Here is a 12,161-nt window from a genome sequence, read left to right on the forward strand (position 1 = left end):
CAACATTGCATCATTCACCTATAACTCGATTCGTAACTAAAAAAAAAAAAAAAGAAAAGAAAAAAAAAAAAAAAAACGCAGTACGACATCAAACGAAGTAGGACAATAGATCTATTCAGGTAGGGAAGACGAAGATTTACTCAATCGAGTTAACAATTTCGTTCGTCCTATATTAGGCTTCTCTGCTCGTTAGCACCCTCTTCTCGATTCCTCCATACCGGATACGTCAGCAGCCGTGTCCAAACCGGCAAATTGATTCGAATCATCCGAGCGCCATCGATATTATTGTTGTTATCGCTGGTTTTTCCTACGCGGTTTTCATTGCTGAGGTCCACCATTGAATCATATTATGGTAGCGCATAGACGCGTCGCTAAAAAGGCGAGAGCGACAGTCGTAAATGACAACTACCGCCACCTGATCGAGGTGCTCTCGTAAGCGGTTAGACAATCAGCAGCAGCCTCTGCTATAATAATAGCTCAGTTACTTGTGGAAGTAGTTGTAGTGACAGCAGTTAATGATGCGATAGTACTACTTATGTGGCACTTTTGCCAGCAGCTACTGGACGGATACCGAATTAGAAGGTCACTAGAGAAGTGCCATCACGGCCGGTGCTGCCACTGAAGAGCTACTGCAGCGACGCGGACGAGCATGAAGGAACGCAAGAGGAAAGAGGAAAAGGCGCCGGCGGCACATGTAACGGCGGCGACAACAAGTGAAAAAGAGGCAACGGCATCAGAAAAAGAGACAGTGGCGCCGGTTATACTAGTAATAAGTTTGTTTCTAGCCATGCCAGACCAATCTGACGCAACTAATGGTAGTAGTAGTAGTAGTAGTAGTAGTAAGTTCTGGTGGGGAAGTCGAAGGGACAGTTTTCAAGCTTTACATAGATTCGATTCGACTAACAGCAGCGGCAGAAGCGTGCATCTATAATAGGACGAGGACGAGGACGAGGAGAAGAAGAAGAAGGAGGAGAAGGAGGAGGAGGATGAGGAGGAGGAGGAGGGGGAGGAGGAGAAGAAGGAGGAGGAGGAGGAGGAGGAGTAGCAGCAGCAGTAGCAGGAGGCTGCCGCCGAGGAGTAGGAAAGGGAGAGTGAGAGAAGGAAGATAAGGGGGCAGAGGAGGATGATGATGACGACAAGAAGAAGGATGGGGAAGGGGCGAGGGGTAGAAGGACATGGTGATTAGAACAGTCGAGTGGTTGGTTCGTGGAGTCGTATCGTTGTTGTGAGCAAAGTCGAGCTGAGTAGGTTTATCATGACTGATTCAGCTGTTTGATGTCATGAATTAGGGCATTTTTTTTACGAGTATACATGTACGTGCATCTGTATGTCTGCTGTGCTTTTGTGAGTAAACGTTTGTCTTCCCGCTTCGATTGACCGACAACAGCTGCAGCCGCTAAACAAATAGCCGTAAAAATCTATATATGTATATACATTGAAAGAAGAAGCTGTAAAAGAACGGAGAGTGAATTTTGTTTGTGTATCTACGGGCGTGTATCATGACTTGACGACGATGACGATGACGACGATGACGATGGTGATTGATTTGCTAAATAGTACAGCCTCATCTTCATGTGTCCAGCCGTCGAGAGGAGCCCCCATCTCATGTGCAAAGATTTTTCAGTTGTTTACTGTCCATTGAAGATAGAAAATAGCCGCAGTCGCTGATCGTCGACGTTACTGCTGCTGCTGCTGCTGCTGCTGCTGACCGAAACATAGCAGCAGCGACAGTCGTCGTTGGGCCGCAATAAAACTAAACGAGTTGGTCGTCAGCCATCGAGTACCTAGCGCCACTTTGTTGTCGAGAATAGCTACGCAGAGTCGCTAATGAAATAGGCTTTGTACTCCGCTCTCAATCGCTGTCGTAGTATGTAGAGAAAACATTGTCTTGGCTGAACGCAGCAAAAGTCACCAGGAACATCTACGATAAAACAAACTGTTCTCTGAAATCATATCATCATAGATAATGGAGCAACGACGATGGAGACAAGGCCGCAGAAACAAGAACATCACAGCATGTCTTCAAACGTTACATAGATAAACTCTTTCGAACAGTTGTTCGGTTAAAAGCAAAAGAATCGAACGATGACGACGAATGAATGAATGACTGAAAGAAGAGAGAAGACGAGGCGAGGCGCAGCTAAGAGGCAACGTCTGACAGAGAGAGAAAGAAGCAACGTCACGTTGCTTGTCTGTCGATCGGGTCGATACTCTGGTTAATGTTAAAAGCTAAAATTGGCATCGATCGACTCGACAGACAGAATTTGTACCGCCCAAATTAACAGAAAGCCACAGCAAGAACGAAAATTGTACCAGGTAGAAAAAGCAAGCTAAAAACACATAAAGCGAATTAGTACATCATACGGCCATGTATCATTTTTGAAGCCATGATGAAGATAAGGGCAATAATGCGATACTATTCGTTATCATCGTCGTGTCGTTGAGAAACGTTGCAGATGTGGCGTCAAGTGTCTGCGTACAATATTACCTAAAAAATAACCGAACAATTGTTCGAAAGAGTTTATCTATGTAATGTTTGTAGACATGCTGTGATGTTCCTGTTTCTGCGGCCTTGTCTCCATCGTCGTTGCTCCATTATTTACGATGATCTGTTGAATGACCTCGTACCGATTTAGAGAACCGTGAGTAGTATCACACGGTTCCTTACAGATGAAGGAAAAACACCAAAGTCCGCAGGAAGCACCACGACCGTCCTCTTAAACTTCACTGCTGCCGCTATTATTATTGTCGAGTTGTCTGCGTCAGTGGCGCTTGCCAAATGTCGACGGTGGCAACGACGTCGCTTTGTAGCCACAGTGGCTGTGATAACAATCGCGTAGTTGGTGCAATAGTCGAACCAGTTGCAGTGGTAGAGATGATGGCGCTATGGCCGTGCTGCTGCTGCTGCTGCTGCTGCTGCTGTTGTTGCCTTGTCCTCCTTCCCCTTTATCGCCACTTCCACCAGTAAAGCTGCTATGATTGTGACTGTTGGCGCTCGTGCTGCTGCTGCTGCTGCTGCTGCTGCTGCTGCTGCTGCTGCTGCTGCTGCTGCTGCTGCGAGCGTTGCTGTCGTATAACAGCAGCAGCAGCAGCAGCAAAAGTCGCCAGTATCGCCTTGCTGATGACGGTGGTGTGTAGCAGCGGCAGCAACGGTGGAAACAGCAGCTCTGTGTGTCTATCTAGTGAATGGAGTATGTCAGGTGGTCCTACCGATGATAACAGTCGCGGCGTCTGTGCGCGCGCGCTCTGCAATCGGTCAACTATAGCAAAACAACAGTGAGCAACAACTAAACAGCTCCGAAATAATTAACCACCCAAACAGGCCAGCAACAATCCGGTAACAGACAACGAGCATTCGGCCCACGCCCAACGGTTGCCTTCTGTTGCTATTTAAATGGGACATAGTGACGGTAGCGGGTGTCATACCGTCACTATACACAAACAGAACTAACTCGCTCTGGCCGCTGCGTTCCTGTAAATACTGTTCAAGTTCTTATTAGTTACTATTTTCTTTGTTGATGATCACGAAGTTGTTCGGCAAAGACGACCAGGCTGATGACTATTGTCATGACAACGACATTGTCGACTTCACTGTTGTACCGTTTTACCGTCTACGGTTATTAACTTCCAGCATTCGTCAACCTGTTTTTGCCCCAAAAAAAGCACCTGATCATGTGGTGACGACCGTGGTTGATATGACAACCGTTGTCATTCGTACTGAGTGCGCGCCATTTCCTTACCTAGCAAAAAAATAGTTCTTGCCACCATCGCGTGCTGAGGTGGTGCTCACGCCTTGCAAACCCCTCATCTGCCCCGGTGGCTATAGCCATTTAAAATGTGCTTGTTCTTCTCACAACAGTGAGTTGAGATGAGAGACGTATTTGTTGTGGATAGTGCATACAGAAACATTGCAGAATGCTAACTCAATAGTGCAAAGCCTGCAATTACTTATCTGTCGGCTACACACGTACTATCCACTCACTTGTGCCTTTACCTGTGGATGTATTGGTATATTTTTAATTGGCCGTCTGCCTATATTTACAATACCACCATCATCATCATCGCCATCGGATCGTACACGACGATTTGCTTTCATCTCAGCCGTAAAGGATAATTAATACACGTAATAATTATGGTAACAGATGTCACTGTTGTCGTAGTTACTGATGTAGTCGCATGACAGTCTCGCAGAAGGGTATTGTCTTTTTTTTTTTTTACCGCCACTCTTGCTACTGTTCACAGTGGTACCTCGTATAGGTGGTAATGGCGTGAATATCAACAACTTCCCGGAAATGTGTAAATATTTGCAATTACATCGGCTCTGATCGCTTGAAAAAGCTGTAATCGTCCCGTGTTGGATGGACGCTCATTCATTACGATATGTGGTTGTGCCTGTGCCTTTGTGTATACTCGCGCCTTTCGCAACAACCCTAATTGCCGCCGTCGTCGTCGTTATTGTTGTGGATCACAGTTTCCGCTCGGATATAGGAAATGATCATCGTTTCTCAAGTACGTTTTTTGCCTAAGTGTTTGTGTGTATTAAACTACATCGAAGAAGGAGCTTCCTTCCAAAAGGTACGCAAAATTAACCTATCGTAAAGTGGAGACTACCGAAGAAAGCAAATAAAGGAAAGCTTCTAATATACCCCTAGAAACCCGTGGCTAAGTACGTGCGTAAGTTACCCTCTAAAGTTGGCGCAAATTTTTTAAGATAGACGATGCACATAGCGCGTTGATAGTTGCCCGCTACTTCTTTGCCGCTCCATCTATACTAGTAGTGTCTGTGAATAGACCTCGATGCCTTTCAGCATCCATGTACTGACAACACTGAGTGATCCTTGGCAGAATTACTTGAGGGAGTCACTGCAATTACCAATGGCATCACTACTTACGTAAAAGCAATGATGTGCCGTCGCCACAGAGATAACAACCCCCTGTTCCCCGTCCCCGTCCCCGTCCGTCGTCCATTCTCATCGTAACGTTATTTTCAAGCGCACCGTCGCGCAATGATGAACTGAGCGGGGCCTGAATTAACTTGACCAGGCACTCGGCAACGTATATCATACATAGGACAACACTGCAGCGCTGCTCCGTTCGTCTCCCGGTTCATACGTCCGCGCATGCGTTTTTGTTCGTCCGATTGCGGCGTACCTCTTGTCTAGCTGACTAACTGAAAAGGTGTTTATGCGCATTATCACTTTTCGATTGTCGCCCATGAAGAAACATCTATATTCACACGGCACCACTAGTTATCCTAGTATCTTTACTGACATCAGTGGAAGTTTGAGGAAATAGGCACTCAAACTGTCGTCGCCGTTAACGGCACACGCACCGACAACAACGCTCAGTGGATTCGTAGCTCGCGGTGCCCAGCTATTGTATTTCTTTTAGTTGTGGTATTAATGTGTTCCGATGTTTAACAAATTATACGCAAGGTACGTTTCTGCTGGCGTTGAATGCTTCCCTCTCTCGCTCGGTGCATCCGCCAGCCAGTCAGTCAGTCGCTTGTGGTAGTCTGCTGCGTGTCATTTCCTGCGCCGATGGAGACAAAGACGCGCTAGAAGAAGGGAGAAGTTAACTACGACCACGATAACCGTTGAGGCGGCAGCGACGGGAGGGGCCGATGTTCGCCAGCATGAGGAGGACGATGATGCCGACGTGATGGCCAACATCATCTCGCCCCGGGAAGGCCATTACTGCCGTCGCTTGTGGCGTCATCGCTGGCACAAAAATAGCGGACGGTAAAAGCACTTTTAGCTTGGACTTGGCGCACTTTTGAACTTAGTCAGCAAGCCAATGAGTTCTGTTCTGTCAGTCAGTCACTTCCACGCACAGCCCCCCGAATGCAAATGCAGTCGCACACGTGTGATACAGTCAAAAGCAGAGCAAGAAAAAAATGGCCGAGAGGGGAGAAAGCAAAGAAAATGAAGAAAGAAAGGGGAGGGGAGGATGAGGACAAGATTAGCTAGGATCCACTTTTCCTTTGGGGCAACTGACAACCTGGCAAACAAGCAAGCAACGATCTAACAGACCGGCCAACCGATAGCCTGACAGATCACGGCATCAGTCGCAACAGCAAAAGCAAAAGAAGCCATAAGGCGAGCCTTTATTCCGTACGCTGTTTGCTGCTGCTGCGGCGGCGACCGCGAATAAGCAAGGCCTGTTCGTACTTAGATAACCTACAGTTTCTTCTTTGACCGAAACCACTGAGATGGTCGCAACTAGCAGAGTATTCTTACCAGCGCAACGATCGGGGGCAGGAGGGGGGTCGTAGAAACACACTGAGCCGTGGCTTATGCACACGCACTCACATGAACATATTATGTCGCACAGCTTGAGTTAATATTGGCCTTTTATATTCAGGTGCAGACAGACTCTTATAGATGCACGTTCTGACGGAGCAAGAGCACGCTGCGCTGGAGAAGAAACTGTTGAAAAGTTCGTCTTAAAACCTGCGTCAATTTAACTTTTCAACATGTATTTATACAGTTATAAATCTTGTTCAGTTGTCTGTACTGCTTTTTAGTATAGTTCATAGCACAGAAATCATCAGGTTCTTATTGGCTTTCGGTTCAAAACGCAATGAGCCGGCATGTATAAACCTTACGTGAATCAAGCGTAATGTGCAGATTTTGATGTGAAGATATCTAAGCTATAAGATATAATTACATGTGTTTGAGTTTTTTTTCTATGACTGCACCGGGGGGCGAATCGGGGCGAACCAAGCTCTGTCGCTGCGTTTATCATATTAAATTATATCTTCTGTATTCTATTCTATATATATATATATATATATCTTCTGGCTATTTTCGAGATTAAAAAAAGCACAAAAAACTGACACTAATCTATTTTTGTTTTTGTCAACAGAAGAACCTTTTGTGTGTATGATAACATATTAAGTCAACGTCCGCTTAGAAGTCGAACGATAACGTTCGTTCACCGTCGGTAATCTGGAGAACATGGAACGCTAGAAAACGGAATGAAACGTCATAAATATTGCACAATATATTCAACAATTTCAAACCGGCGTAATTAACTTGTGGCAGAAACTTTCGCTATTTTACACCAACGCCGCAATTAGTAGAAAATCCTTGTGGTCCTTAGAGGAATAAGAAACGTCTCTATCATTAGCGTCATCATTACTATTATTAATCTTATTTCGAAATTATATAAACGATAAACGGGACGATAAATATTTTTGACTCACAGTTGGACCCATCAAAACTCTTCGACGCACCACAGGCCCCTAAAACGTCGGCATTTACATGTAAAAACCACGCCATGCCAGCTGTCTTAAATTGACAATCTGATATGATCAGGATTTTCTCTGAAACGATTTACCAGGCTAAAGAAATTTATGGGTGAATGGAGACGGCTATTTGTTCAAGACATAGCATTGATCTATATTTCTTCGGCAGATTACAGTGTACTGTTTCTTGAGCCTTCATTCTACCCCCTTCGGACTGTTTCCTGCCGATAATAGCAAGGATCGAGGGCGAGAGCGTGATGCTGAGGCCGTGATGTTCAGGAGAATGCTATTCGGTTTATTCAGGAAAGCAAGTCGTAAAGACGTATTGTTATGCAGCACTATCAAGTGGCTCCTACGATGAACTATGACGGAGCAAAGGAAAAGACTATTTCGTAATCCATAAATGACTTGTGTTCTAATTTAGTTAACACTGTAACATGATGAAAGTGGAATTTTTCAGTCATAGCTGCTGAGTTCAAAAAACGCACTGTCATTTTTCCGTAGATACTAGCATTGCTATGGATGAGCGTACATGCAGGAATAGAGGTTAGCAACTTTCTGTATCGGTCGTATTGAGGGCAAGTTTATTCGGCCATTGAATTAAAGTATTTGCGGTTCTGAAGGGAGACGTGCGCATCTAACTTGCCGAAAAAAGTGCATGTTCGTGCATAGGATTCAGCAGAATGACATGCCTGGTTTCGAACCTTATTCAATATTCTTCAACGAATTCACGCATACATCTTCCTTTTAATCAACTGTCGAAGATCATTCCTAAGTATAATGTTGTTATATAGTTCTCTCAATCAAGGAGAAGAATCACTTCAGCTGTGTGTGATTAAAGCTATCGATTTCGCTAGCCCAACGACCGCGATGTACGATATCAGCGTCCGACATAAAAGGTAAACGCAAAACGGACCCTCGAAAGTAGTTAGCTCAGCGGTCACGTTACCTCATTAAATCATCTTAATTCTGTGGGTAAGAGAACCCTTTTCTAACCCAGCTTGTTGACATGCGTTATGTTTAATCTAGGACGTGATTACGTTGGCTTCCTCCGGTTTACAATAGTTTAAGTAAGTACAGCTACCCTGTTTGTGTTTCCTTTTCATGTATCCTGCATCGTATACGGGTTTGTGTCATGTGGAAAGGATAAACCAAGACGAAACTCTTTCAATGGCAATTACGAATGTTTGCTAATTATCTATACTGAACCTGCTGTGTCTTGCAGTGTATATGCTGGCGTGTGTCACTATATTGTTCGAATCTATAGGAAACTTACGAACAGCCTGCAGTTAAAATTTTCCCACTAAGCTGCTTTGAGTTTTGCCAATAGGAATCATATAGGCCTATATACAAACACTTGTCGGATGGAAGAAGTTAAGCCATAGAATTTGCGGAGGTGGGGCGGTTGGGGCAGCTGCACTCATACGGTTTTGGGTTTGACCGTTAGTTTGATTTTAATGATCTTTGCAAATCATTTGAGTCATTATTAGGCTAGATAGAGATTTTATTTCCCGCTTATTCTGTGTTCCCCTTAACCAGCCCTGTTTCTTAAAACAGCTTAATGGGTCCTTAAATCGGTTTCTTTTAATGCTGGCCTTAGACCTGAAAAGGTTAAGCCGATAAGCAACCCTGGAACAAGCAAACTTGTCATTCATAACCTGCCGGAGATTTCCAAACCAGATTGCCAAAACGGGCTGAAATTTACTGCTGACATAAGATAAGATGGTTTTGCATCATCTTTTACCTATTCGAAGCCTTTTTTTTGTCATACACTTTACTCGTGAAGCCATATTTTCCATTCAATATTTTACTGCGTTTGAGAATCTTACTGTTGAGCTGCCTGTTCAAGCTTTGCCAAATCCTTAAAAATATCCAAATGATGGAGGGTTGTCCGGGGTTTAACCATTATTTCATGTGCGGAAGTAAAACAAATAAAGAAAGCTAAAAGTTCGGCAAATTACTATTGACCTAGTAGGTTAGTCCACGAGTATATCAGCGTTCTGACCCATTTACGTTCACCTAGGGTGAATATCTCTTCCATAATACCCTTGTGTATATTGGTCCATGGTTACCTTGCCGCAAACAACAACGCCTATCGAGGAAATACTAATTTCAAGACTTTCCAACCCTGCCACAGATCTGTTTTTGCAGGATGCTTCAGCATAATGTAGTATCGTTGTTGTCGTTCCTCTGTGACTTTTCTGTAGGAGAGAAGCAGCCGTAGACACTTTACGTTGAAAAATACCGGTCCATTAAATGCGTATGCTTATCGCTTGCTGGATAATACTTGCAAAGGGCAATGTTTTACTTTTCATTTTCAATTGATTTATTCCCCACATATATCGACGGGTTATGTGGCATGACTTTCGTGTGATGCTTCCCGTTACGCCGATTGCTCCTCTAAATACGTAAGCCGAGATTTATGTTCTATGAGAATCACAGTCAATGGAATTCGATGAGACACAAGGATACCTAGTACGCAAATTCATTTTAAAACTTTAATTAATTACGTTTGGAGTTTGTCGGATCTTGTTAATTTAAGGCGTCCTCGTTGGATTATGGGAAACAGATAATTTCATAGCTAGGACTCTTCGCGAACTTCGTTCGAAACTAAATCACATTAAAAACTCGTGCAAGAACCTAGATTGTCCTTCAGCGCAGTAAAGGAGACAAAAAAATAAATGATTTTCCACTCTTTTCAAACTTGTGCACACGATTACAACCCATAAATTATGAGGAACAATCAGAACCTAGCGGCATCAGCGGTCGACAGGATTCCTTTTTTCAAAAGGGTTAACCGAACTGATGAAGTTCTTGTGCCAGTGTTTTCATCTCCTTAAGCACAATACAATAGTGCATAAATTACTTGAACTTGAACGCTTATTAAAACGATCCGTGACCGAATTCATTAACGTGATAACGTGAACTTGAAGCCAAATATGTAAGCTTCTGTCGAATGTTATCTGCTTCTCCTATTTCCGTACACTATTGACCTGTAACTGAGGGTACTCGGAAGTGATTCATCTTATTATAAATCTGTAAGGCTAGCGGGATGTGAGATAGGTCACACCGCATATAGGGACTCTGAGCTTCTTGATTCAACCTTTTCAGGGCGCATGCCCAACTATGCAACGTTGAGGTTGCAGAACTTTAGCACAACCATTATTATAAGAAAAAGTTTGTCCAAAAAAATTATTCCATTTATTAGAACCTCAGCATTAAGGTGTACATTTATCATTTGTAAATTCAATAGAAAAGTAGTTTCCAGTGTCCTCGGTGAACTTGAGTTGAGTGTAAATTCTCTATTGCCCCCGAAGAGAGTCGTCACCGTGATGATGAGCGACTGTTGGAGGACCCTTAATTTATATTGGCAGTAAACTGGTTCATGGTGAACAATGAACTGCTATCGTAAAAGCGTTCCAAAGCTTCGGGCGCCAATCGGACCAGGGAGCCCTAATAGTTGCCTAAGGCAGCTGATGAAACGATACCTCATCAAAAAACACTTCGGACCCTGAAACGGAGAAAAAGGTCTATACTGTTCAGGAAAATAAGATCCGACGTCCTGCGCTTGGTAAGGAAAGATCGTGGCGAATGTTCGATTTACACTCTCGTTAGCACCCATAATATAAGCTATAGCTCATTGAACAATTGACCTCAATACGCCATTGCAACGCCCGTTGGAAAAACTTTTGAGAGAAAAATTGCTCCGGCGGTCGGCTGGGTTCGAACCGGCGCGTTTCTGTAGCGACACGCCTTTCGATTGGCGTCTTTGCACTTATATGAAAGCTACAGACACATGAGAATAAATGAGAAAATGAAATCAAAGCTGATGCCCGTGTCCATCAATCCAATGCTTCAATCGGTCATTCAGAAATTGATATGTGTCTCTTGTCATGCCGAACGAAACTTTGGAAGGCATTCAGGCACGTAAATTCGAAAGGCTATGCATGAAAATAGATACGAGTTCAGCTTGATCTGTTGGCTTTTAAGCGAAACCGAATTCATTGAGGTCACTGAAACATCCTTCCGATATCCACACTTTCTAGTAAAACCCTGATAGCTAATTCGATCAATTGGCGCTTACTAAACTTAGAGCCTAGGCCATAATGTGTCCCTAAATTTTGCGTTACTATTGTACCATTACGAGGACTGGCTTCGAAATTTGACATTTGGCAGCATATCTGCTATAAACGGTGTCTGTGCATTGTTTCATGCAATTAAAATGCTCGAAAAGCAACAGGTATCTGTCGCCGGCTTGAATTTCAGTTAACAGTTATCGTATATTATAGGTATAGGCTTATAATGACATAAACCTTTTTTGAGATAGGATGGAATGGGAGCCCGACCGAAGACCTCAAGCCAGACCGGTTTCAAGGCGCACATACCCGTTCGGCCATGCGATGTCCGCAGCGTGCGCGTCTATCGAAGGAGATGCCCTAATAGCACCAAAATTGCTGTCTGTTGCAAAAAAAAACAGAATTGCGCAAGGGAAGCAAAAGTTGATCTAAAAAAAAATCTTGAAAATAACTATATTTTCTGTGAATTATCATGCAGTTGTTGAGCACCAGATTAATTTCACTGCAGACTAACACATGAAAATTGACGCCGGGTCTGAACCAATACACTTGACGATAAAATTAGTTCGTGCAGTTACGTGCATCAGACTGAATGTTTCTTCCTGCATAAAAAACGTACGTTGTTGTTGTATTTTGATCAACTACTCTGCATTTTGCTTGATGGCATAGGCTAAATTTTCAGAATGCTTTTCCAATAGTACTGATGAAGGGCAGACTGTGAGTCGCTACGAAGACGTTATATTCCTTAGTGCAGTACTAGATTTTAGGTAGACTAAGGCTTTAGTAGGACTAGCTAGAAAATATGCAAATATTTTAAGACTACTCGACTCAGACGT

At 43.6% G+C, this 12,161-nt stretch overlaps 1 protein-coding gene across 11 annotated transcripts in view; it reads left to right on the top strand.

Annotated features, from left to right (window-relative positions):
- The first annotated feature begins 1,202 nt into the window (after window positions 1-1,202).
- The window catches only part of LOC111252055 (receptor-type guanylate cyclase Gyc76C-like), a 70,612-nt gene continuing 59,653 nt past the window's right edge, over window positions 1,203-12,161 (top strand). The window contains exons 1-2 of one of the 11 annotated variants that reach the window (XM_086991504.1): window positions 1,203-1,344; window positions 4,243-4,575. Coding sequence is in view for 1 of the 11 variants with exons in the window: in XM_022809414.2 (XP_022665149.1) it covers window positions 4,492-4,575 (84 nt within the window). In the remaining 10 variants the exon portion in view is untranslated. Of the gene's footprint in view, window positions 1,345-1,554; window positions 5,742-12,161 lie in introns of those variants that run through there. The other 10 variants (XM_022809410.2, XM_086991506.1, XM_022809414.2 and 7 more) reach the window with 10 other exon arrangements.

Source organism: Varroa destructor, unplaced genomic scaffold (genome assembly GCF_002443255.2).
Source record: "Varroa destructor unplaced genomic scaffold, Vdes_3.0 BEIS01000005.1, whole genome shotgun sequence".
Lineage (NCBI taxonomy): Eukaryota > Metazoa > Arthropoda > Arachnida > Mesostigmata > Varroidae > Varroa > Varroa destructor.